This window comes from Balaenoptera musculus, chromosome 10 (genome assembly GCF_009873245.2).
Source record: "Balaenoptera musculus isolate JJ_BM4_2016_0621 chromosome 10, mBalMus1.pri.v3, whole genome shotgun sequence".
NCBI lineage: Eukaryota > Metazoa > Chordata > Mammalia > Artiodactyla > Balaenopteridae > Balaenoptera > Balaenoptera musculus.
Genome location: NC_045794.1, coordinates 15,909,950 through 15,936,405, shown reverse-complemented (window position 1 = coordinate 15,936,405; position 26,456 = coordinate 15,909,950). Strand labels below are relative to the sequence as shown.

The 26,456-nt window shown below is 35.5% G+C and overlaps 1 protein-coding gene across 12 annotated transcripts in view; it reads right to left on the bottom strand.

Annotated features, from left to right (window-relative positions):
- The window catches only part of PLEKHA5 (pleckstrin homology domain containing A5), a 239,560-nt gene that overhangs the window by 79,423 nt on the left and 133,681 nt on the right, over window positions 1–26,456 (bottom strand). For all 12 annotated transcript variants that reach the window (XM_036865726.1, XM_036865732.1, XM_036865720.1 and 9 more), the window contains 4 exons: window positions 12,388–12,471; window positions 10,807–10,927; window positions 8,256–8,360; window positions 5,837–5,909 (listed from right to left, as the gene is read on the bottom strand). In XM_036865726.1, the coding sequence (XP_036721621.1) occupies window positions 5,837–5,909; window positions 8,256–8,360; window positions 10,807–10,927; window positions 12,388–12,471 (383 nt within the window). The remainder of the gene's footprint in view (window positions 1–5,836; window positions 5,910–8,255; window positions 8,361–10,806; window positions 10,928–12,387; window positions 12,472–26,456) is intronic.

The window sequence follows — 26,456 nt, the reverse complement described above, 5'->3', positions numbered from 1 at the left end:
CCTTGACTGCTCTATTTTAAAGTGCTTCCCATCCTGACCCATGCCAGAGCCCTCTCTTCTCTTCTGGAACTCCACCACTGTCTCCCCTCACCACCACCCCAATTACTGCTGATACACTGTATGTTTTAGTTTTTTATTTATCATCTTTCTCTCTCCACTGGAATGTGAACTCTATGAAGACACTGAGAACAACAGTAGTAGATACTCAAAAAATTTTGAGTAAATGATGATACACATAAATACATTATTGTAAACTATGCTATAAAAACCATATGCTTTTTAAGCATGTATCTTTGAAGGGTTGTTTTTATCAGTTGCTACGATATACAATAAAGTTATGGGAATAAATTACAGGCCTACAAGGCAAGCACATAAAATATACCCGGGAAAATGATAAAACATTAATCTCGGCACAGTATAGATTCACAATATTAACTTGCTGCCTGGGGGCAGAGATGTTTATGAAACTTGAAATACATAGTATATTGTTAGAGACCCAAAAGACAAGTTAATAAAGCTGTGCATTAGGCTGATGAACTCACCAATGAGAAAAACCATAAATGAGAAATAATTTTTATTATGCTTGCCATGTTTTTTTATTATTATAAACTTAATGAGGGATTTTATTTATTTTCCCCTCACTTCTAGACTATGTGGTGAAACTTCCAAAAGAAAAAAGTCACATTAGGGGTTATTTCTATAGCTTTTCTCATAACAGTGGAACAAAATTTTGTTTTTACTATACTGTACTCATTCAGATATAGTTCACTAATACAAGAAAGAATGAACAAAAGTGCAGATTTATTCTAAAAGGTAAAACAAAAGAGGCAGAGAGCAGACATCAATTATAGAGAACATGACAATTTTCTATAATTGAGTCATATTCTAATTTTAAATCCAATTTTATGCTTATATAAAGCATATCATCAGAAACAGCTTGAAGTCATCTTTATTAAAGGATCATTTTTTATCAAATAATACCTTCTTCCATGTTGCCTAATTGGAAAACTGACTTTCCTAAAGTTATTTCAGAATATGCAGCGGCAATAAGCACAGGGTGACTTCACTGGATTATCATGGACTGTTTCCTGGCCAGATTCCAAGCAGCTCTGAGATCTTGGGCAAGTTACTGATGCTGGGCATCTCAGTTTCATCTACTATAAAACTGAGGAAAACAAGACTTACCACTAAGGAACTTGTTGTGAGGGTTAAATGAGTTAACAGACATAATGAACGCAATAATGCACTCAGCTCATACTAAGTGTTCAGTAACTACTGCCATTATTACATAAAACTGAAGGCATATAAAATCTTCATCTGTCAAATGACTATCCAAAGAGCCCCCTGCTAGATTACTTAAATGTTCCTAATCATGGCTTTCTTTTTAGTTCTCTACCTAGGTAACTGTCTACCTAGGCAACTGTCTTATTGATATTTTTTTACTGTCTTAACTCTACCTAGGTAACTGTCTTAGTTTCTATCACCCAGAGGGCCTCGTATACTGCCAAGCCAAGGGTAGGAACTGAGTGATGTTTGTAGAAAGAATGAACTCCTTGTTGGGGACGGGGAGTCAGCCAGGCCTTTCTTAGACTGCACGGCAGCCTAACTTCTCCCTCTGCCCCATCCTACTTCCCTCCGTTCCCGGGCCCAGGTCCCGATACCAAGGACACTCCCCAATAGGCCTCTTGCACCCTGATCTCCATCACAAGGCTCGCTTCCTGAGGAACACAACCTGGGACAGGAACCATAAAATCTCAACATTTTAGTGGATTCAAGTGACATTTTAGATCCACCCCCCTCCATTCCTTCTTTTGCTTTAAAGACGTTTGGGAACAAGACAAGAAATACATACAGTTACAGCTGGGTAAATAACTTACAGACCGGAATATTGTTACTCATTATCATTCCTCACCAGAATACTTCAATATTTTGCTAACTGGTCTCTTGGCTTCTAGTTCAAGTGCTACGGTGATTTTTCTAAAATGTACACTTGATCTTGATACTATTTTTGTATTCAAGACAGGAGTTTAAATTCATTAGAATAACAAACAAATGTCTTTTGTGCCTTGATCTACTTTTTAGCCTTTACTCTTGCTAGGTCTTCAGACATAACCTTCATTCCTTAAGTCCTATATGTTATTTTACAAATATGCCATGCTCACTCATGCTTTGTACATGCTAAGTCCTTTGTCAAGATCACCCTTCTTTCCTAATCCCTTCCTTGTACAGGCCTGGTCAACACTCATCAACAGAACTGAATACTGTAACATTTTTTCTCAGACTCCTTCAGCTAATCTGTGAGTTCCATAAGGAGAGGGGTTTATATTGTTAATTTCTGCATCCTACCACCTAATAAGATGTCTGGTGCATCAAAAGAGCTCTCTGTTAGCTACCACCCTAGTCTAAAGCCATCATCATTTCTACACAGTAACTGCTAACTCTTGTTTCCTTTCTTCCCCTTTATAACTCATTCTCCAACAGCAGCTTGAGTGAGCTTTTTGAAATGTAAATCAAAAGCATATCACTCTTACGCTTAAAAATACACAACTGTTTCCTTATGGTATCTTGGGCAGAACCTAAACTCCAATAGAATCCAAAACTGGTGCAATCTCCCATCCATCCCTTTCCCTACTGCTAACCTCCCTGCTTGGTACACTGGTTTCTTTCTGCTTCTTCAACATCCCAAACACTTTCCTACCATAGAGCCTTTGCACAATTGCTCCCCCTGCCTGGAATACTCTGCTCACTCTGGCTCCTTGTCACTGGGATCTTGCTACCTAAAACATCGGTTCAGAGCCCTCATCCAAAGAGGCCCTTGCCCCATGCCCTTCTTTCATACCATGACCTTATTTTCCTAAAAACACTTACCATGGTCTTGTTTATTTATCTGAGTTTATCTACTGTCTCCCTGACCTCTCTAGATGACAAGCTTCATGGAAGCTTTCTTTCACTGCTATTTTGAAAATACCTGGAACGAAGCAGGTCCTGCTCAGTAAACATTCGTTGAGTGAATTGCGCCCCATGGTAAATTTCATCAACAGACTGACTATAGAATAGAGCAATTTCAGTACTTTATCACAGTGTTCACGATATGCCTGGTATATTGTAAAGAACAGTGAGAACCTGGGCTTCCATCTGGTATTGGATGCTATCCTATTGCAAAAAAAACAGCAAAGCTCTTATTCTCTCTCTGTATTATTTCCCATATCTGTAAAACACAGACTAACCTGTCAAAAAATTCTGACAGCACATTCTGTATGTTAGTATATTAAATGCTTTGAGAGATACGGAAGAAATGAATGGGGCCATTGTATTCAGGGTACAAGAGAAGATGAGATTGGGAATTCCCTGGTGGTCCAGTGGTTAGGGCTCCACGCTTTCACTGCCGTGGGCCAGGGTTCAATCCCTGGTCAGGGAACTACTAAGATCCCACAAGCTGTGCAGCGTGGCCAAAAAAAAAAAAGAGAGAGAGAGAAGACGAGATCTGGGTGTTTAGGAGAAGTGCCTGGGTGCAGATCCTGGCCCTGAGACTTGCCAGGGGAGACAGGCCAGCAATTGGACCTTGCTGCCCTTAGTTTCCTCTCGTGTGAATGGGCATAATAAGATTTGCCACCTTATCAGGTGGCTGTGAGGAAGAGATGGACAAGATCATAATGTTATGTGCTTAGCATATAGTAAACGCTCCAAAAATTGCAAGCTATTATGATCATCTCACTAAAATCTGATAGTTTTTATTTAAAATCTGACATTTCCTATTGATAAAATAGTGAGAGTGTAGTATTATATGCTTCTTTCCAACCATCTGAAGAATGGAAGTGAGTTAAATGTTATTTCTTTCCTTTCTATATCTTCTTCTTTTTTACATTCCTCCTGTCTGGGGAACTTACTAAAATTAATAAATACACTGAATGTAAAATGCATATGGTTAATAATAATATGGAATCTCATACTCAACATGGCTTCTGAATTCACCTTTACTTCTTTCAAATTAGGTTAAAAGTTTTTCTATTTTAATAAAGGTGACAAGTAGCAAGCATCTTTCCATAGGCAATAATAACAGCAAAAGACAAGAAACTCAGTGCGCTTTTTGTTGCAAATTAACACTAAGAAGTTTTTATATGAGAAGCAACAAACACTTTCTTGTTCTTATTTAAAGTTCTAAATAGTCTATAAAACATACTGAAAAAGGGAGAAAAGTACAAATTATAAGCTTAGGAATAATGTATGAGTTACAAATCCTGACTTTCTGCAAGACTGGGAAAACCTTTAAGGAAAATTGTAGAGTAAGTCTGGCACTTAACTAAAGATAATACCACAATTGCGGCCTGACCAACATCTCTATGACAAAATGAAATTTTATAGGTCTGGTTAATTCTGACTCAGCAGTACTTCTCAACCACAGTATTCAGTGGGGGAAAAAAGATGAATACAATTCTAGTAATTTCTAAATCTGAAGGTCAATATGCACATGTTGTTTTGATAGGTGACCACAGAATTTTGTCACACCTTTTTCTGGACGATCACAAAGTAAATTTTAAAACTGCTAATAGGTTCTAAAATTCTATTGTATTCTGTGGTATATAAATGAGTAATCATGCACTGACAATCTAATTCTTTAGTGACTGTTTCCAACCAGACTTTAGGGAAGAAGGAATGGTTGTCCAGGTTCACGATTTTATATTGTAGCTGAAGCAGATTTCTAGGGAGAGCACAGCCTATGCACCCCTTTCTCTGTTTGTACCAACTTTGTGGTATCTAACAGATCCACATGGCACATAAGAGACTTCTCTAGACTCTGACTTAAAATTGTTATTAATCAACAACTTACTAACCAGAAAACATTAAAAGAAGAAGAAGAAGAAGAAAAAAAAAAAAGACGGACTACCCTGGTGGTCCAGTGGTAAAGAATCCGCCTTCCAACGCAGGGGATTCGGGTTGGATCCCTGGTCAGGGAACTAAGGTCCCACGTGCTGCCGGGCTACTGAGCCCGCATGCCGCAACTACAGAGCCCACGTGCTACAGAGTCCCCACGCGCTCTGGAGCCCCTGAGCCACAGCAAGAGAGAAGGCCACGCGCCACAACAAAGAGCCCGTGTGCCGCAAGGAAAAATTCTGCGAGCCACAACTAAGACCCGCCGTGCCCCAAAATAAATAAATAAATAAATAAATAAATTTTTAAAAAAGAAAAAAAAATTAGAGAGAGAGAGAGAAATGAAGACTGCCTTTAATAATACCTTTATTTCTTCTCCACCAACATTAGTAGCCTGGTTTGTATCCCTTCTGTAACTTTCTCAATGTTTCATGGAGGTCTTTTTGTTTTAAAAAAAGGTGTGTGTGTGTGGGGGGAGGGCTGGAAGGGATCATAATAAATACATTCTATGTTATTTTTCTTATTTGCTAGTATATCATAGCAGTCTCTAATCTAATGCTCTAAAATCATTTGCTGGGGAGAATGGGATCTCTAACGGACTGATGGCTAGATCTGACAAAACTGACAAGTAAAAAATCAAACATCAAACTAACGTTTTTCATCTATTAGGCACTGAATTCAAGGATAACATTATAGAGTGAATACTCACATGTTCTTCACACAAAACAAATCAGTTCAGCACAATCAGATTACAGAAACTGGACCAAAACTAAGACCAATCTGCTTGAAGCACGATATTGCCTTCTGTCCCGCCTTACTCAGAATTACTCAGAATTGTATGTCAATAAAGAAAAGATTTTCTTGATACTATTTGTTGATAATAAAATAGCAAAAAGATTTGTAATGTTTTTTCTTTAAAAGAGTATCTGATACTTAACATACATTCTATTGTTTACGGTAAACTCACCTCTATAATAAAAGAGGCAAAGGTCAGAAAGCACGAACCAGCGTTTCTTCCATAGCTTCATGCCAGTACTGTCCTGCATTAGATCAGCATATTAAAGGATTTTTTTTTTTTCATTTCAGAAAATTAAAACTCATTTCTGGTTTTCTTATTTGTTTAAAATAAGCTTTTAAAACAAGGTGTGTTCGACATAGGCTATACAGAAATCTAACTAAAATGCTAAGCAAAATTCTGGGTTAGTTTTCTAGGGACTTGTATCATATTAAGATAGTCCCAAGTATACTGGTCTTTGAAGAGTAATACTGTCATGTAAAAGGAATTCTGTTGAAGTAATGTGATTTGGTTTCATATTTGCAAGCAATCTGAAATCCACTCTATTGAACACGTCTGCTAGCATGAGAATAATGTAACTGTGCAGCAGTGTGTGCGTTCTGGTAAACCAGATTTAATAAATATGTTAATCTTCAACAAGAAGAAAAGTATGTGATTTGAAATTATTCCAAAGGTAATGTGATTTTAAATGATTGTGAATAAAGGAACCTTAGCATATAAACACATTTCATAAACATTTTTTTCTTCTTACATAAACAGCTTGGGTTTTGCTTATCCAGCAGAAAAGAGTACCTACTTGGTAGCTTTTTCTAAGTTATTTAGGTAATAAAAATGCCAAGCTCAAACAAAATCACAATTTCAATGAAAATTACCTTCCCACATGCACTACAGCAAAACCACAAGAGAAAACGAAACACAGACCCAGACACACACACACACACACACACACACAAAGGCAAAAAAGAGGTCAGTTTGTATGTGCATTGATTTATATTTCTTAGTTTACTTCTAGTTGTGACTATCATCTAAAAATGTCTTTAGAACTGAAGAAATTATATGGGTAAAAATCTCCTGAAGTAAGAGATCTGTCCTTAAAATTGACAGCTACACTAAGGAAAGCTCTCCCCCGCCCTCCCAAATTACATGGTATTTTCAATCTCCTAATTAATTATCTCTTTAGTACAGATAATTAAAGTTTAGATCTTTAAGCGGCTCTACAAACAAATATTCTCTGTAAGTCACACACCTATTACAAAATAAACACTCATGGTAGAGAAACTGGTTGGTAACGCTTTGGCAATACTAAATTAACCAAGGGATCAAGAAATAAGAACAGCAATCATTTAAAATAAGGAACCCTATATCCTCTATAAAGCTCAACATCACATGGAGCTATTTCAATAGAATTTGGACTCATTAGAAAGTCTAGTTAAAAAAACCTTTTAGCTTGGATAAGTTTAAATGTCAGATGGTTAAAATATAGTAAATGATCTTTAAGTAAAAATGAAAAGTTGGTATCCAAGTTACATACCCAATCAACTCAGTAAGAAATTGGCGAAACTAATCTGAACGGGAAATCTCTGGACTTTAAGTGGGTCTTCTGCCAATACAGTAGTTTAGTTGCCGCCCAACTTCCAGACAGAACAAGGTCTAATGAATGTTTCGTAACAAAGTCATTATGAATTATAATGAATATAATTATTAGGCCATCTGAAAGCAATTAGCAATATTTGACAGAATAAATTAGCACTATCAGTGAACTAATATTTAACTTGCTCTGCATCATCTGTACGACTGGACAAAGAAAGATAAAGGTCTTGAGTGCCCGAGTTATCTCAGTTATCTGGAGTTCATTTATCTGAAACCCAGCTGCAAACCAGAAAGTGAAAAAGAAAACAAAAGCCTCTGAGCAATCCAAATAGATGTCACCAAGCCCAATGTACATGCATCCCTACTAATTCCAAAATGTACAACAGTGTTCCAAAAAAGCTTAGTTACCAGGTTTCCCAGATAATGGAACAATACAAACCCCAACTTATCAGGGTATCTGAGTGACCCATGCTTGATCAAACAAACAAAAGAAAAGAAAAAACAGTACAGACACTTAAGAGAGCGGTCTTGAGAGCACAGAAGCAAAAATCTGAAAAAATCAGAAAAATCTCAACTTACGATCAGATTTCTCTATAAATTAAAGCAGAGAAGTACATAATTCTACATTTCTTGAATGATTTTTATAGGACAGAAAAATGTACAATACCTCTGTTTTTTTTTTTCCATTTAAAAAATATTTCTGCCTAGATAATTTTAGCATGCTGTTCCTAACATTTTCAGGCAGCATATATTTAATTTCAACTTTAGAAATACCTGCCCACCCCCACCCACAATATCTCTAAGTAACATCCATTACTTTTTCTTTCTCCATTGTTCCCCTAACTCTCTCCGTGGTAATAAGAAGTGAAGAATCTGGATGACCAACTCTACAGTTCTTTCTCCACTCTATACAATTGTCTTATGTGCCTTTGGCAGAAAAGGTCCCTTTTGATTCTGTCCTTTTTTCACATCAAATAGGAAAAAAAAAGAAAAAAAATACCTGTTTATAAAGCCAACCTCGTCTGACCACAGGTGCATTAGGATTCCTTTTAATTGAATTTGATCTCTTTCCAAAATTATGAACTTTTTTTGAAGCCCGTGAAGTCTAAGGGAAAAAAAAAAAAAGCCCAACAAAAAATGTAGTATTAATGCCTAGATATTGAGTTTATTTTTCATCGTCATAATTTTAATCTCTTTTCAGATTTCTCTGAAACTTCCAGGATTTAATCTTTTCAGATGAATTACTGCAATTCCACTTTTGTGTCTTAGTTGTTTCAAATGTAAGAATTCTGCACAAAGACTTTTCCTTCTCTAGGATATTACAGAAGGATCACAAATCTCTCTCCTTTAAAATCTGCGTGTACAATTTTTAAAAAGGCACAGTGTGTGGCACTACCTGCTAAACAGAAGGAACCTTGAGTAAAAATAATATTAACACATTTCAAAGAATAAACCAAATGACAGCACTTTTTGATTTATATCTGCATTGAATCGTGTTGCTCCAATTAAAGTTAACAGTGCCATGTCACAAGAGCAAATGTAACAGATAAAATAGAAACAAACATATCACATCAAGTCAAAACAAGACTGGAAGGATCTGCTTAACGTCATGTAGTGTTTTCTTCTTTACGGACAAACTCTGAACGTGGATAATACCAGACAGATGGTGTTTACCATATTCTTAAAAGTACACATAATCTTTTAAAATACTGCTGTGTTTATCGTGAACATTTTATCTTGGTGGAATGATAGCAGTAACCAACAAACATAAAGACAAAGAAGCTGAATTTGAATTTCTCTATGAAGGTAAGTAATATCAATTTATCTCTTATTTTTCAACTTATCTAGAATCTTTGGAAATCTAGTACATTACATTAGAATCTCCTTTTATGAGGCTTGTATTAGTACATAATAGAATTTTAAGGCCCAATATCAACCATTTTGGGGGGATACATTTTAATTTACTTTTGAACAGATAATGCTTAAACACAGTATAAATCTCAAATGGTACAAAAAGATACAAAAGGACCAGTCTACTTCTCACCTCTGGACCCCAGCACCCAAACAACCCAAACACAACCCTGTGAGGCGACTGATACCACTGTGTATATATGTGTCTATCCATCTGAATAACTGCTTTCATAGTTATGGAATATCTCTTTTTTTTTTCTCAAATAACTGCATATATAATACCTACTCTTCAGTATACTTCTTTAATTATCATATGAATTACAGATATTATGCATGCATGATAGTTTTCTGTGGTTGAATTTCTCATTTTCTATTTTGACTTCTGGGATTTATGTCATATTTTAGACAGCCCATCTGCATTGAGTTTATTTAAAAAAAACTTCCACTGTTTTCTGTACTGCTTTTAGAGTTCTGTTTTTACTGCTTTAACACCTGATCCATCTGGAAAATTTTGGGTGTAAAGTGTGAGGCACGGCTCCAAACTTCTTTCCAGACAATGACTTACTGGCCCTCAACTGGTAAGTCATTTTTCTAGATTTTAATTAGTATAAATTTACAAGCATTATAATGCTGAGTTATCCTGCTAGTGTTTTATGTTATACAAGAATTAGAAATAACTTACATTATTTGAAAATTTATATTTACTTGTAATATTCTACAATATTTCATTTAAAAAACCTTAACAGGCATTTAAAATAGATAATTGTCTATTACCCATTTCTTTACAATAACCATAATTTACTATTACAATTGTTTTACTATTATAAAATATACAATTACGTTCTAAATAAAGAAAATTCTTTTTTATCATCCCTTGATTTTCCTGCTATCCTTAATTTAGGACCTGAGCATTAACGTTACAGCAACTATTTATTCAGATTCAGCAGCAGGTTTTCTACAAGTTTGAAGACATTTTAATATTAAAATTCTAAATTTAAAACATTAACGTTATAGATTAAAGTACAAGAAGCAATAACTACAAACTTTTATAGACACACAAGTCTGGGATTAGAGATTAAACAATGAACATTTTTGTTTCTGATTACAAAGAAGAACCACCCACTTCTGTTTCCACGTGGCTACAGCACTTTTCACATCATGGGTTCTAAACACGTCAGTCATCAAGCACAGTGGCTTGATGGGTTTCCCTTTAGCAGTAAAAGATTTTACATTTTAAAAAAACAGGATAATATGACAGAATATATATTATTCTAGGCATACTTAATAGTCAGAAAATGGGAGTTCTAGGCCATTACATTAATCTTCACCATTAAAACTTAAGTTGATTCAATAAACTGCCATTTTCTCACACAAACATCCATTACATTTGTAAAATTATTCCAAATCTGAACTCTACAATATTTAAAAAATGTTAAGTCATTAAATTATTAAAATATAAGCTTACTACTTTATATTCTAAGTCACTGCTTCTTATGTCAATTACCTCGAACGTAATTAGGTTCACGTAATAATAAAAATGAAATGATTATTCTAAAATTCTAAGTCCATTAAGAGTAACAGTAATAGATATTACCAATTATACCAGTTATCAATAATTAACAGTAAGCAAAATAACTTACTCTGCCTACAGGGCTCACTGGATGCACTGCATAGTCTGAAGTCGTGTTATAGTTAGAAGCTTCATTTATCATACTTATAGGTCGTTCCTTCTTTTCGTCAGATGTCATGGTTGTAACAGTCCTGAAAATATAATATGCCAGAATGCTAGAACTTGCTGTTTATGTAAACTACTTTACAATAACATTTCCCTAGAGTTAACAATGCCGGTGTCTGACTTTTTCAAAACTGCTGGGTACTGGTTAGAGCTTAATAAGCTCTAGAGTTGGAGCTTAATATTTATAACTACTTTAAAAATAATTAAGCACAACTTAATATCATGTTTATTTTAATAAGCCTTAATACAGATATGCTACTTGGTCATCTAACTGGAACATTAAAAATTTAATTACAAGATTAGCAATTCTAATATTGAAAACAGTAACAATGATAGGGAATTCTGTGGCAGTCCAGGAGTTAGGACTCTGTGCTTTCACTGCTGAGGGCGCGGGTTCAATCCCTGGTTGGGGAACTGAGATCCTGCAAGCTGCGAGGCGAGGCCAAAAAAAAAAAAAAAAAGAAAACAACAATAATGATACCAATAACTAATTTTTGTGAACAAATTTATAGTATATGAACTATTTTCACACATATTTCATTTGATGCTTACAAAAATCCTTAGAAACGGTAATTACCACTGCCTCTGATTTATGGATGAAAAAACTAAGCTCAAATTAGTTTAATAATTTGACCAAGTTTACAGTTTCCCTGACCTTGCATCCTGCGCTCTTGAGTTTACTATCTGTGTCTGAGCTATTGTAAAAACTGCTTCTGGAATTACATTCCTCATGAAAAAAAACTTTAAGTCATGTTTCTATACCATACATAGTAAACAGATGGCATTCTGTTATTATACTTGACTGCAAATGTCCAGATAAGAAAACTGTTAAATTGTACTGTATTAAGTATGGATAACAGCAATTTCAATGCTAACCCCATTTTTTTTTTAACATCTCTATTGGAGTATAATTGCTTTACAATGGTGTGTTAGTTTCTGCTGTACAACAAAGTGAATCAGCTCTACATATACATACATCCCCATATCTCCTCCCTCTTGCATCTCTCTCCCACCCTCCCTATCCCACCCCTCTAGGTGGTCACAAAGCACCGAGCCGATCTCCCTGTGCTATGCGGTTGCTTCCCACTAGCTATATACTTTACATTTGGTAGTGTATATATGTCCATGCCACTCTCTCACTTCGTCCCAGCTACCTTTCCCCTTCCCCATGTCCTCAAGTCCATTCTCTATGTCTGCGTCTTTATTCCTGTCCTGCCCCTAGGTTCTTCAGAACCATTTTTTTTTTATTCCATATTTATGTGTTAGCATACGGTATCTGTTTTTCTCTTTCTGACTTACTTCACTCTGTATGAGAGACTCTAGGTCCATCCACCTTACTACAAATAACTCAATTTCGTTTCTTTTTATGGCTGAGTAATATTCCATTGTATATATGTGCCACATCTTCTTTATCTACTCATCTGTCGATGGACACTTAGACTAACCCCATTTTGAACAGAGGCATTCTATGAAACGCTTTACTTACTGTTCATTCACTACAAAAATACAATTGTCCTGTGATGGCTGTCCTGTGACTGGATGTTTACAGGTCACTTTCCTTTCATTATGGCTGGAAGAAAACAGAATAAGAGAAAATGTACGTGCTATTACCACAAACTTTAAAAAAATATCCTGGTAGCAAAATAGCCATTTCTTTATAGCAACATTAAAGTTAGTGAATACAGGAGATGCAATTCAAACCCCCAGGTGTTGACACTCCTACATAACCTTTTCTACTATCTACTGTGTGTACACGTTTGTGTAAATGTTACTTACAGTTTTACAGTACAGCTAGACTCACCACTCCCAACCCCATGCCCACACCTAGTATGACCTCAATTTGTTCTTCTATTGTATAAACAAAAGTAAGTTCATCTGACTCCACAATCATTGCATCTGATGTGACAGGTGGGCCACAGAAAAGTATGAGTATCCACCTACCTTCATTATTTTGTATGCCAATCTAGGTACATTACAGAAACCTAATGCCAAATTCATGTATGGAAAAATAAATCTAACAGTACTACCAGATGGGCACCAGCACATTAAAACATAGTACCACTGGAAGAGCAATAATTTATGGCGTTTTGGTTTCACAAAGGAATCTTTACATAATAATGTAATGGGATTGATTTTTATGATACCTGAAGTATGCTATAGAAAAATGGAATCTGAAGGAGGAAACAAAAATCTTAAATGAAATGTACAAACAACAACACAAACAAAGAAAAATCTACTTATTATGTTTGCTGAAAAAAAATCTGGTTTGATTAAAGAGTGACTATTTTTTGGAGAATAAGACCTTTGCCTTATACTAGAACTAAAATATAAAGAAATATAAAATATAAAGAAATACTATTCTTTCTAGGTCAAATGATAGAATTAGGCTTCCTATTGTTTTCTAGAAATGAGAGGAGAAAAATCCCAAACTATTTATCTAAGCCAAAAATAAGATGCCCAAAATAATATGCAATATACATTGATATACTAAAAAAAATACATCATTTGTAAAGAAATATTTTTTTCCCATTTAGTAACGTACCACAAAGCGACCTGTAAGGAAGATCAATCATTGGTGTGCTAGATCTTAGAAAACTTACTTTCATTATGGAGAAAATTGTCAAGATGTTGTACTGAATACTGCTTTGTTAATCTTAAAAGATTATTACATGTGATCTGTATTGCAAGACATTTATAACCACAAGCCACAAACTTTCTGGCAAACTTCAGATACTTAAGTTCCTTTTCCAAATCTGAACTTTCACTAATATTATTTTTATTGGTTACTCAAGTACTAGAAACTTTAGTAAATAAAACTAAAACCGTATAAAAGAAAAGGTATACAGTTAAAAAAAATTATATATTGACTATTGTGACAACAGAATGATTGGTGGAATATAATGTGTTTCTGTTATTCCTTTAGTTAATTGGTGCTTATTACACCAACTGGTGTTTACAAGACTACTAAATTATCAGCCTTTTGCGGTGGTTTTTTCTTTTCACAAAACACATTCAATAGGTGTTAAGAGGTGGTGGATTTAGATATTTATTTGTGGTGATATTTTCACTACATAAAAAGTATGCAAGTGACTTTATCTTAACTGTTGATTTAAAAAAGTACAATAGTAATAAATAAATAAAATTCAAATTAAAAAAAAGTACAATAGTGGAAACCTAAAGTCTCATAATGGGATATCAGTTTATGTAATAAGCAATCAATTGATAACAGAATAACTAAGAAAGTATAGCCTCTGGAGATAAGTGGAAAAAGATGAAGTACCCAAATGTGATGAATACCACGAATGTGTCAAGGTATGTAAATTCTCATGTTTTAACAGAATAAAACACTGTGGGGGAGAAGGGGAGTAAATTTGCGATGCAGATTAGACACCTTAATAAGGAAAACTGGAGGATAGCATCTTTTTTCTTTAAAGTGTCTTCCTAGGGAGGAGCATTAAAAAGCTGGAGTTGGTTGAGTGGAAGACAGAACAGAAATATACAAATTCTTTTTATAAAAACCAATATTGCAAAAATAAAACAAATAACCCCCTATTGTATTATTTTCCTACGATATGTCATCTTGTCTAGAAGGAATGAATATAGCAGACTCTAATCCTAATATTCTAGAAGCTGTAAATTATAACAGCACAGCCCTGCAATGGTTACTGGGATAAGAGATTCCTTTGACCTCTGGAACAGTAGACTTGAGTACCCATTAGACAAGGAAACAGGGCAATGGAGACATTAAAGAACAGTCAAAAAGGAGCACAAACATTCTTTTCCCCCAAGGTGGATGCTATTTCAATGAAATTGACATTTTTATTGTCCAAGTACTTTTTTAAGATCACAATGTCTTAAAGTAAAACTAACTAAATAAAAATCTTAGCATTCCATCTTAGTTAAAAGTTCAGTGACTAAAACCAATATGAAAAATGAACATATTTATGTTCTTTTACTTTTCCAAAGTACCCAATGTGTTTTCTTTTAATGTTATGATATTAAATTGACATAAAAATTCATTTATTTAGAAGGATACTCTAACATGAAAGTCTTTTGCTGTTCTTTAATGAAAGAAATAATCTTTCCTACTACGTACACCTAATTGTAACATAAAGTAAACACAGAAGTCCTCTGAAATGTTTATTCATTTGTTCTGACTTATATTTTAAATTATAGTCATTCAAGATTACTAGGTTTCTATAAAATCCAAATTCAGAAGATTGAGATTTTATAGGCAATTAGTTTAGTTACAAAATTGTCATCTCCCATAAAACAACATACTTAGCAAATAAAAAATCAGAGTAATGTTTTCTAATCATTTTGTTAAAAATGAAGAGTATGGCTCATTAAGAGTATGACAAACCAAAATATCAGCCAAACCAAATTCCAGTCTTACCTGTTTAAACGTCATAATTTTCCACTACCTGATAGGATTGTCAATTCTCACTGCTCTTGTGCAAATCTATTTTTATACACATTTTAAAATTTCAAAACCATTCCTTCTTATTATGTTGGCATTTACACTTCATTTTTATACTAATGTTGCATTTTTAAGTACTGTAATGGTAAAGGATAAACATAGTTTCTAAATTACTCACAGAAACTAAAAATATGAGTTAAAAGCATACTTAGTGCCAATAAATAACAGCAATGTAAATGAAATCCAAATGAACCTTTGAAAACATAAGGAAAAAGCTATCTCTGTTAATGCACAGAATTCTTTTAGTGCATAATACATGAGTTCTTTAATACACACAGCAACTGGGCACTGTGGGAGGTGGCTGGCCGAGGTATCACATGTCATGACCACCTTCCCTGGTGCAAAAGAGGAGTGACTGCTTAGGGCCACGAGGGGGCAGGGAAGACAAGATTCCAGCCTTCAATTCTACCAGTTTGTCCCCAGCATTATTTACAAAGTGTATCTTTTCATCCTACACTCGCCATCCTTTTTGCAGTCCAAAGGTTTTTTTTTTTTTTTCCTCCTCCTTTGAAGGGCTTCAAAATTCAGATCAAGAGTACCATAAGTTTTCCTATAACATTCATGTAGACGTGTGTTCCAATTCAATTCATATATTAAGGAACAATGTGAGTGCCACATAAATCCTGCATTTGTTTATGCATGATCCCGTCCATGAGGAAGTCTAGGTGAGTGCAGAAACTGCACCTTGATGATGCAGCCCCTAGGAGCACACAGATCACACACCTGCACACCCTCAAACGTCCACCAGCTACTTCAGTTCATTGCCTGTTTTATGAAACACACCCATCCACATGCAGTGATACAACTTTGTCTAATTTCACAACTGCCTACTTCCAACAGTTCCCAATAATTCACAAGCTGAAACCCTTCCAATTCCATTTCCACAAGCAAACTGCAGGGCTTTCTCAACGCAGAGGGTATATGTAGTATTTTTGTATTTTCTAAGCATTTAATATGTGTGAAACTGTGCTACCACTTTCATTAGGTTCCTATCTTTATTTTTATGTGTTACTAATGAGGTTTTTTAGTGCTGTGCCCCTAAACCCATTTTCCACAAAAGCTCCATGCTTTCATTGTCCAATTTTGCACAGAGAGGCGATTTTTAGGAAGACACGTGCCGTGTTACAGCAAAAGTGACTGTACTACTAAATTATGAACTAACATACCTCTGTGCTACTAAAAATGCATTTGAAGCTTTACTAGACAAGGTGTTATTTTAAAAATCTTTGCCAGAGATTTTATGCTCTTCATGACCGAAAGGGAAAAACTGAAAAGATATGGTTTTATATAAATTTGTGTTTCTAGAGGAATCCTTACAAAGAAGGGATAAAATTCAGGTCTTGATATAAAATACCCTTATGGTCACAGAACAAACTAATTCCCTTCTTTCTGACTCATTGTGGCATAGGAAGAGGTCCAAACTTTTCTAAATATGAGATCAAGTATTCGCCTCCACCTAACTCTTACTTCCAGACTTCTGTCTGTGATGGTTTAATGTGTAGGTTTAGACCAGTGGTTTTCAACTGGGAATGATTTTTATCTCCCAGGGGACATTTGGAAATGTCTGGTAATATATACATTATTGAAGTACAGTCGATTTACAACATTGTGTTAATTTCTGCTATACAGCAAACTGACTTAGTTATGCATAGATACACATTCTTTTTTATATTCTTTTCCATTATGGTTTCTCCCAGGACATTGAATATAGTTCCCTGTGCTATACAGTAGGACCTTGTTGTCCATCCATTGTCTGGTAGTATTTTTGAATGTTACAACTGGGGCTGGTATGTAGTGGGTAGAGGCCAGGATGCTGCTCAACATCTTACAAAGTGCAGGAAAGTTCTCCACATGAAAGAAGCATCCAGCCCCAAATATCAACAGTGCTGAGGTCGATAAACCCTGCATCAGACCATCATAGCCCTCTAACAATGAACTCTACCAAATAAGCCACGTTTATTATTTCTTTGTGTTCCTGTTCTTCTCTAGAGATGACAGAAGCAGCCATTAAGACCACTGGTCCATGAATCAGACTACTTAGGTGTGAATCCCAGCATCTTCCTCTCACTAGCTAGGTGACCTCAGGCAGGTTACTGTACCTGTCCACGCCTCAACTGCCTCAATTAGGTAACAGTAGCCATGTCACAGGTTGTTACTTCATTTGTTCAGAGCTGTTCTGGGCACCTGGGGATGGCAGTGAATAAAACGTAAAAATCACTGCCCTCATGGAACTTACTTTCTAGTGGGGATGTTAAGAGTAAAGAGTATAAACATGGCCTGGAACAGACAAGCCCTCGATAACTGTTATTTATTTTTGTTATGAACTACAGGACTTTGAGCATATGTTGTTGTCATCAAGACTACTGTTCAGTCACCTGTTTAAACTGTAACAGTTCATATTAACACGTACCCCCAAAACTGTTTAAAAGCTCATGTTATCCCACTACTCAGTATTTACTGTAAAAGAAAAAAGTTGTGATCTCTCTTGGCTTTCATGCTTCTGGTCAAGATACCCTTAATATGTCCAAAAAACAAAAAATAGAAGAGAAAAGTAATTCTAATATAAAAGCTCCAGAGCAAGAGTAGCTATGTTTTTAAGGCAGTATTCGAGAAGGTTTTTAAATAGTGACAGACAACACTTAAAAAAAAAAAAAAAGGCTTCTGCTATTCCAGAGAGTTCAGGACTGAAGGAAATTGCGCATATTCAATAGCTCAATCTGAGGCTAATGCTCTATCAAAGGCCCAGATAAAGGACTGAATCAATGCCATTTTTAGAAAAGGTTATCAAGAAATTGACAAGTTGCAACACAAATTGCTTGTTCTTTGGCACTATGCCCTCTTCACTATTTATTACTAGACATTTAATCATTTACTAAAACTAGAAAATCAAATGAAAGACCTGTTTAATTCCAGCCTTTATGGAACTATTCCATTCAATAATAATTTGGTTTTAAAAGATCTTAAGATGAATAAATCAGTGTGTGTATAAAATGGTATATTTCCACCAAATTATATAAAAAACAAATTAAAAATGACATATCTACTGGAGATGGAACAGAAATTCATTACTCCCTTATTCTTTTTCAGATCTTATTTGTGAAGTGAACAATGCATCATAGAAGTAACTGTACCAGAAAACCTGGGCAAGGGTGTGCTGTTTAAGCAGTTCTGAGCTTTACATCAAAAGGGAATGAGCTGATAAACTACATGGCTCCTATAACCTATTTATGGAAACAAAATTTAGTGGGTTAGAATTAACTCAAAGCAGCAGGTTCTGTTATATGAAGAGTAACTGAGACTGTGGGGCGGCGCTCTGAAGATCAGGGATGATGGGTGTCCATTTCCAGGCTTGCCGAAGGAAGACATTTTTTGGTTCAGTCCACACTGCTAGCCTGCTCTCAGCAGGAGACTTAACGAGGGAGGATTCCAACCAACGACATCCCTAAGGAAACAATCCCCATACACTAAAAAGATGCATAAAATGCACATTTCAAATATAAACCCCAATAAAATTACAGGTTTAGAAAGAGAGGAAAAAAGGTGTCTGCTAATATGGTGTTTACATTTTTAAGTATAATGATAAAAGTCAGGAACACTGACTTCAGTAACACTGAAGGAACTGTTTCATTCTTAATGGAGTGTTATTTCAAACTACACAAGGTAAAAGACGAAGTATTTACCACAACTGACTATGAAGTGACAAATGAAATCTGGTTATAAAACTCCTGTCATCCAACAATAAGGCCAAAACCTTGCAACTTTTGTTGAGTGTAAATGTAAATTTTAAATCAGATATTTATAAATAGGTAAAATACCCTCACAAGAAGTTCTTTAAAACATCAGGATTTGTCTGATTTTTTTCAAAAATGAATATAGTACTGAGAGTACTAGATTGAAAAATTAAAATGAAAAATTAGAGCAATGTTGCATATAATGAATCAGTACAGCACATGGTGTTATATTCTTTGAACCAAGCATGGAAAGACACTATTCCTGATTTTAAAATAAGAACATTTGAGATTTCAAGGAGATATTATTCATGATTGCATAATATGGCAACACTGATTGGCTTGCCCTGTTTAGTTAGGCATCTGCATAGTCCCAAACTGGCTGCTATGGTCCCAAACATCACATGCAGACCATAGAGTCCAGAGGTGAAAGGAAAGTCTCTGCTTACATATTCCTTTTCAAGAAATTTCCCAAGAGCTCCCCGGCCATCCTTGTCCAGGCTCTCATGAGCCACACATATGCGTCTACGTCTAATTCAATCATCGGTAAGTGAACTCACACCATTCAAGATTCACAATTTTGTCTGTGGCTCACAGGGAGGAAAGTGAATAAAATGAGGTTATATTATAATAGCAAGGAAGAAGGAGAAGGGAAAGGCTATTAGCTAAGGAAACATTTCATTTTTCTTAGAGAAAGCAACTCACATAGGTTTTCAAAGAAAATACTGGTACTAGCATATTCAAAACTAGATTTTCCTGTTCTGCCTGATAAAAGAGGAAAATGCTTTACCGGGTTATTCTTTTGGGGAGCTTTGGGAAGGTAAAGAGGGTGATTTAAGCTGAATTTTAGAAACTCTAGAGGTTTTATTTACATCCTCAGAAAAAAATTTTGTTCCTTTGCATTGTTTTAATTAATTAATTTCAAACTTGGAAATTAATTGACATGTAACATTATATTAGTCTCAGATATACAAGATAATGAGTCAGTATTTGAATATATTGTGAAATGATCACAGTAAGTCTAGTTAATAGTTAACATTGGTCACCATACAGTTACAAAAAATTTTTTTTCCTGTGATAATAACTTTTAAGATCTTAGCAACTTTCAAATATGCAAAATAGTATTATTAACTATAGTCACTATGCTGTACATTATACCCCCATGACTTATTTAACACTGGAAGTTTGTACCTTTTGACCTCCCTCACCCATTTCACCCTCCCTACCCTTTCCCCTGCCTCTGGTAACCATCCATCTGTTTTCGGTTATCTATAAGCTCTCTCTCCCTTTTTAAAGATTCTACATATAAGTAAGATCATATAGTATTTGTCTTTCTCTGTCTGACTTGTTTCACTTAGCATCATGCCCTCAAGGTCCATCCTTGTTGTTGCAAATGGAAAGACTGCCTTCCTTTTTAATGGCTGAATAATATTCCATCGTGTGCCTATGTACATGTATGTGTATGTACACACACACACATACATACTACATCTTCTTTATCCATTCATCCACTGATGGACACTTAGGTTGTTTCCATATCTTGGCTATTGTAAATAATGCTGCAGTGAATGTGGGAGTTGGGGGACGGTGCAGATAGCTTTCTGAGTTAGTGTTTGTGTTTCCTTTGGATAAATACCCAGAAGCGGAATTGCTGGATCAACATGGGAGTTCTATTTTTAATTTTTTGAGGACACTCCATATTGTTTTCCACAGTGGCTGCACCAGTTTACATTCCCGGTTCCCTTTTCTCCACATCCTCACCAACTCTTGTTATCTCTTATACTTCCGATGACAGCCAATGTAACAGGTGTGAGGTCATAGCTCACTGTGGCTTTGATTTGCATTTCCCTGATGATTAGTATTGTTGAGCACATTTTCATGTACCTGTTGGCCATCTGTATGTCTTCTTTGGAAAAATGTCTATTTAGACCCTCTGCCTGTTTTTTTTAACTGGATTTTTTTTTTTTGCTATTGAGTTGTATGAGTTCTTTATATATTTGAGATTATTACTCCTTATCAGATATATGATTTGCAAATATCTTCTCCTATTAGGTAGGTTGCCTTTTCATTTTGTTGATTGTTTCCTTTGTTGTGTAGAGGCTTTTTAGTTTGATGCAGTCCCACTTGTTTATTTTTGCTTTTGTTGCCTTTGCATTTGCTGTTAGGAAAAATTTTTTTAATGTTTTGGCCATTAATAACTATGTACTGGCTACTTCTTAGTATTGCAATTCTCCCCGGGAGTACTTGTTTTTGTGTTTTTTTTTAAAAAAATACCTTTGCTTCACGAGTAACACCAATGACCGCTTTACTACAAAATCCATTCTGTTTTTTAATTTAAGAAATAAATATTGAAATTGCTATTAACATTGTCAATAACAGCCAATAATTCTTCTGAGTAATACATTAGACAAAGCAAGGTTTATTAGGTAGTGTTTTATATGTGTATCCATGGCAAGAAGGTCAAAAATTTATCCACTATGCACAAACAAAATATGTTATTTTAGAAAACTCTGTCCCACAGAAGAGATTTTGGTTGTCTCTTATTAAATTCAGCTGCAAACCCATTTGTATGATTTGCTCAGAATCATGTATTTCCCTTATGGGAGAGAAAGAAGGATTTAATTTAGTCTAAGAAAAATAGGATATCATAGTGGTTTGGCAATTCTTTCTGCAACCCTGGTAGAGAAACCAGTGTCATGACTTGGACTTTTACAAGGGCCCAACCCATACAAGCTGCCACATACCCACAATGCTGTTAGACTAGAGCAAGGCAGGGAGATGTGGGGATTATGGAAGCGATTGTATTTCTCAAATTTAGGTAGAAAACCAGACAGCAAAGAGCTCAGATGTTCACTGACAACTCTTCAACATCCTTCCACTCAAACCAAAAAGAATATTGTACAATCTCAATTTGGCCTTGGTTTCATTACACTATCAGACAATCATACTTTTCAGCTTACTTTAAAATTGAAGAGCTTTGCAAACTATTACATATAGAATGGATAAACAACAAGGTCATACTGTATAATACAGGGAACCATAATCAATATCCTGGGATAAACCATAATGGAGAAGAATGTATATATATATATGTATAACTGAATCACTGTGCTGTACAGCAGAAATTAACAACACTGTAAATCAATTATACTTCAGTTAAAAAAAAGAAAAAAGTTGAACAGCTTTTATCAATAGAACTCATAACGCTGTATGTTACCCTCTGAGACTCAGTCTCAAATTAGGTTTAAAAAACATGTTTGTAGCAGTGATTTAGTTATTAAATATTATTTTTATTTATTAGTTATGAATTCCACAATTGGGTCTATGGTGGTCCAGGGTAAATTTTAAAATATTGTTAAATGTAAAGTTGATTAATGTCTTATGCAGATAAGTATTTAAATTCATTTTCCTTTAATTAAAAAGGAGAAAAATGTTATGTTGAAATCTGACTACCACAATGACTGACTCTGCAATTTATTTTTAAACTGAAGTATGGAAAATTATGCCTACAATTAAAAGCAGTGTTTTAAGAACAAAAGAAAACACTAAAAGTGCCATGCCTTTTCTTGAGAGAAACTGAATTCTTGAGCCTTAGTTATGTGGAGAAATAACCACTGAGTCAGCAATCTAAAAGATTGTAATTTTTTTTCTTTGCAAAACATGTAAAGTATATATTTCCTTTCCCCACATTTAGTTCTAAATGCCATTTGCCTTTAACTTAGAGCTAACTGCTTCCAGACATCCTGCTCAAACCTCAGTGATTCATTTACCCACATCTACAAATTCTCCCTACAGTCTTAACCCTTTATAATCTATCCTCTCTCCTCTCATCATTCAGGAAATGGATCGGCTCAGATTTCTTGGGGGAAACGAAGGACTGAACAGGTGTGAGGGCCTCGATGATCCTCGCTCCCAACAATAAACATTAAAATCATCACCTACATAGTAATCACCACGTGACGTCACACTCAGTGCTGCGTGCACACTCCTTCTGTCGCACGCTACACTGGAAACTTGACCATCTATCCTCACACAGACCCCCTGAGGTCTGCATTACTATCTTCACTTCACGTGTGAATAAACTGAGGCTCACAGCATTTACGAAGGTGTCAGAAGTCACACGGAGACCTGGTCCCCAAGGTTTCAGTTGTGCCCTGTTTAGTCCCCCTTCCCCCCGCTTTCAACAGCTGCCCCTTCCTTGACTCCTCTCAGCCAGTGGGACTTCTACATTCTGCCCTACATCTTCTCCCAATGTAACTGAAACACAGCACAACACAACACAATCCTTTCCTTGGAGGTCCTTCCCTCTTGCACAGACCATGGACGTGTATCCTCCCTCTTCTCCTTCCTGTCCCATTGCGTAGCATCACCCCAAGACTATTTCTATCTGAAGCACAGTAATGAAACCTGTTCCGATTCCAACTTAATTTTAAACCCAGCATTTCTTTTCCATCTTCTTTTTTTTTTTTTTTAAACTGTTCTTAAATTTATTTATTTATTTATTTTTGGCTGTGTTGGGTCTTCGTTTCTGTGTGAGGGCTTTCTTTGGTTGTGGCGAGCGGGGGCCACTCTTCATCGCGGTCGCGGGCCTCTCACTGTCGCGGCCTCTCCTGTTGTGAAGCACAGGCTCCAGACGCGCAGGCCCAGTAGTTGTGGCTCACAGGCCCAGTTGCTCCGCGGCATGTGGGATCTTCCCAGACCAGTGCTCGAACCCGTGTCCCCTGCATTGGCAGGCAGATTCTCAACCACTGCGCCACCAGGGAAGCCCTCCATCTTCTTATTTTCTAAGCCTTTGCAATCATTTTCCACTTTTAGCTACTCAGACAACACTATCACAACATAATTGTAAATGTAACCTCACATTTGATTATCGGTCCCGAAGAATTTAAGTACAAATAACAACAACAGTAAAGAATGGGTTTTACAGAATCACCCAACAGGAAAAGAAAACTTTGCTTTTCCCGCTGGGAAAATAGGAGTATGACGCAACGCTGCAAAAGTACAAAGCTGAAAGCATTATTATAGACTAGGAACAAAATAAAGAAAAAAATAAAAAATTCAAAAGATGAGACACATAAATTCATCTGTTTTAGTTTTTTGTATTTACAGATAATTTCTAAATCATCTTCTGAAAAAAACCTTCCTGAATAAAACCAATATGCTCGTTTAGAATCTATAAAATAAATTTTACAATAGATTTTAAATAATTTTGGAAGTAGTGCAAGAATAATTCAATTAACACCATGCTAGTTATGAACAAAATGTACCCAGCAAGTTAATAACTGTTATCCATCCTGAGTGTTATGGGACAGCTACATTTTAGATCACTTAATAAATTACATTATACACAAAAATGCTTAAAATAATTTAGATAATTCTCTCACTTGGAAGCCATTTAAGTGATTCTTAAGAAGCTTTTAAATGGGAAGGTTAAATGACACTTTATGGTTAAGACAGAAAAATGGCTCTTAGAATGCACAAGCTAATCCACCAGAGTAATTTTCTGTCAAGCACTCAAGAAACAAGTGACATTTCTGGATGCTACCCAGAAATTACCCTACGCAAGTAGACAGCTAACGGCATCTCCATCACTGCCTTAGTCTAGGCTCTTATGTCTCCAAGACTCTTAACATCCAAATCCAACTCATTTTAATCAGGATATCTCCCATTTAGACCATCCTCACTGAGCCTCAACTTCTCTCTGTAAAACAGGAACCAAAACCAAAACAACAACAAACTTTACTCCATGGGGCTTTGTAAAGGATCAAGTACCTGGTAGCACCACCATCCATTACCTAATAAAGCCCTCACTAAACAGTAGCTAAACTCGAATGTGCAGGTGGAGTTAGCTTTCCTGAAAAGAAGTAAAATTATGTCACACCCTTGCTTTAAAAAGTTGCTGGCTCTCTGCTCTATCTTTAATGTGAAGTACAACTGATCTAAGGTTAAAGCTTACTATTGACTGATCTATGTAAAAAGTCCTTGTAAAACCACACAACAGAGTAAAAATGATCACAGGGTATATTTTAGAGGTTTCAAAGAATACTTATTTGAAAAATTACAGTCACTTGTATAAAAAAAACTATTAATACAAAAATCTAATGGAGTTTTAAAATAAAACTAAGCAGAACTCCAACTTGGAAACATGTCAGTAGTCAGAAATATTCTTGGCATTTAAAAGCAATAATGTGGCATTAAAAATATATATAACCTAGAATTTCATTAATTCAGACAACTCTGCTAGTCCCTAATGAATGCTAATTAGTAATGTTTTATTGTAACATGCATTAAATGTAAGTTTACTATACCACTGGGAAGGAAGCAAACAACAAATTAGAAAAAGAGGAATTTAAACACCATCTCTTTTGCTTTTTTGCGGGTGGTTATACACTACTTTACAAAGTTAACCTAATTCTAACCTACACTTAAATAACCACACAGTTGCAAAAAAGATCCAATTATTTTATTGTAGATGAAACATTCTTCCCAACAGAATCAAGCTGACAGACTAAACAGCTCAATTCAAATAGAAAAAAAAAAAATCAGTAATCACTGAATTTTACTATCCTTCATTGCATAGTCTTTAATCATTTTAATATTGCATGAGCTTTATCTAAACAACCACTTCAAGGACAAAAAGGGAGTTACTAATAAGTCAAATGATACCTTTATGCAACAAAAAGATTTTGTTAAAAAACAGTTACTTTCTTTCAAAATGGCTATGTTTTTGTGTAACTTAAATACTTTCATTCATTCAATATGAGACAGGCACTGATGACACACAGCCTTAAACAATGTTATACATAAACAAATAGGAGGAGTAATATAACCAAAAACGAAACACAAAGGGGAGGCAGATTAGGGACTGATCTTGCTTAGAAAGGGGAAGAGCAGGGAAGGTGGCACAGAAGTGTCTGCCATTTGAATTGAGCCTCCATGAATCAGCAAGAATATTCGGATGTGGCCAGAGTTTAGCACAGACTGAAGGGATGGGGGCACAGAAATGGGGCTGAAAATCTAGGCTTTGAGTGAAAATATATTTACATATAAAAATTTTATTATATAAGTTTTGAAGCAATGTATTTGCTCCATTCTTAGGTTCTCTGTCACTTCAATTTCCAAGGAATATATATTTTTTAACTCTGAAAAGGTCCAAATCATAATGCACTTATGTGACGCACACAGCACTTTAACTAAGGCTCAGTTTAGTCAGCAACTCATTATCCCCAAGTACTGAGAAATTTCTCACTTACAGATGAGGTAGGAGTTGGACAGAAATCTGACCCAGAATACCAGGGCAGGGCCCACTTCCCACAGCAGAGACCGAGACACAGTGAGCAAAGCCGG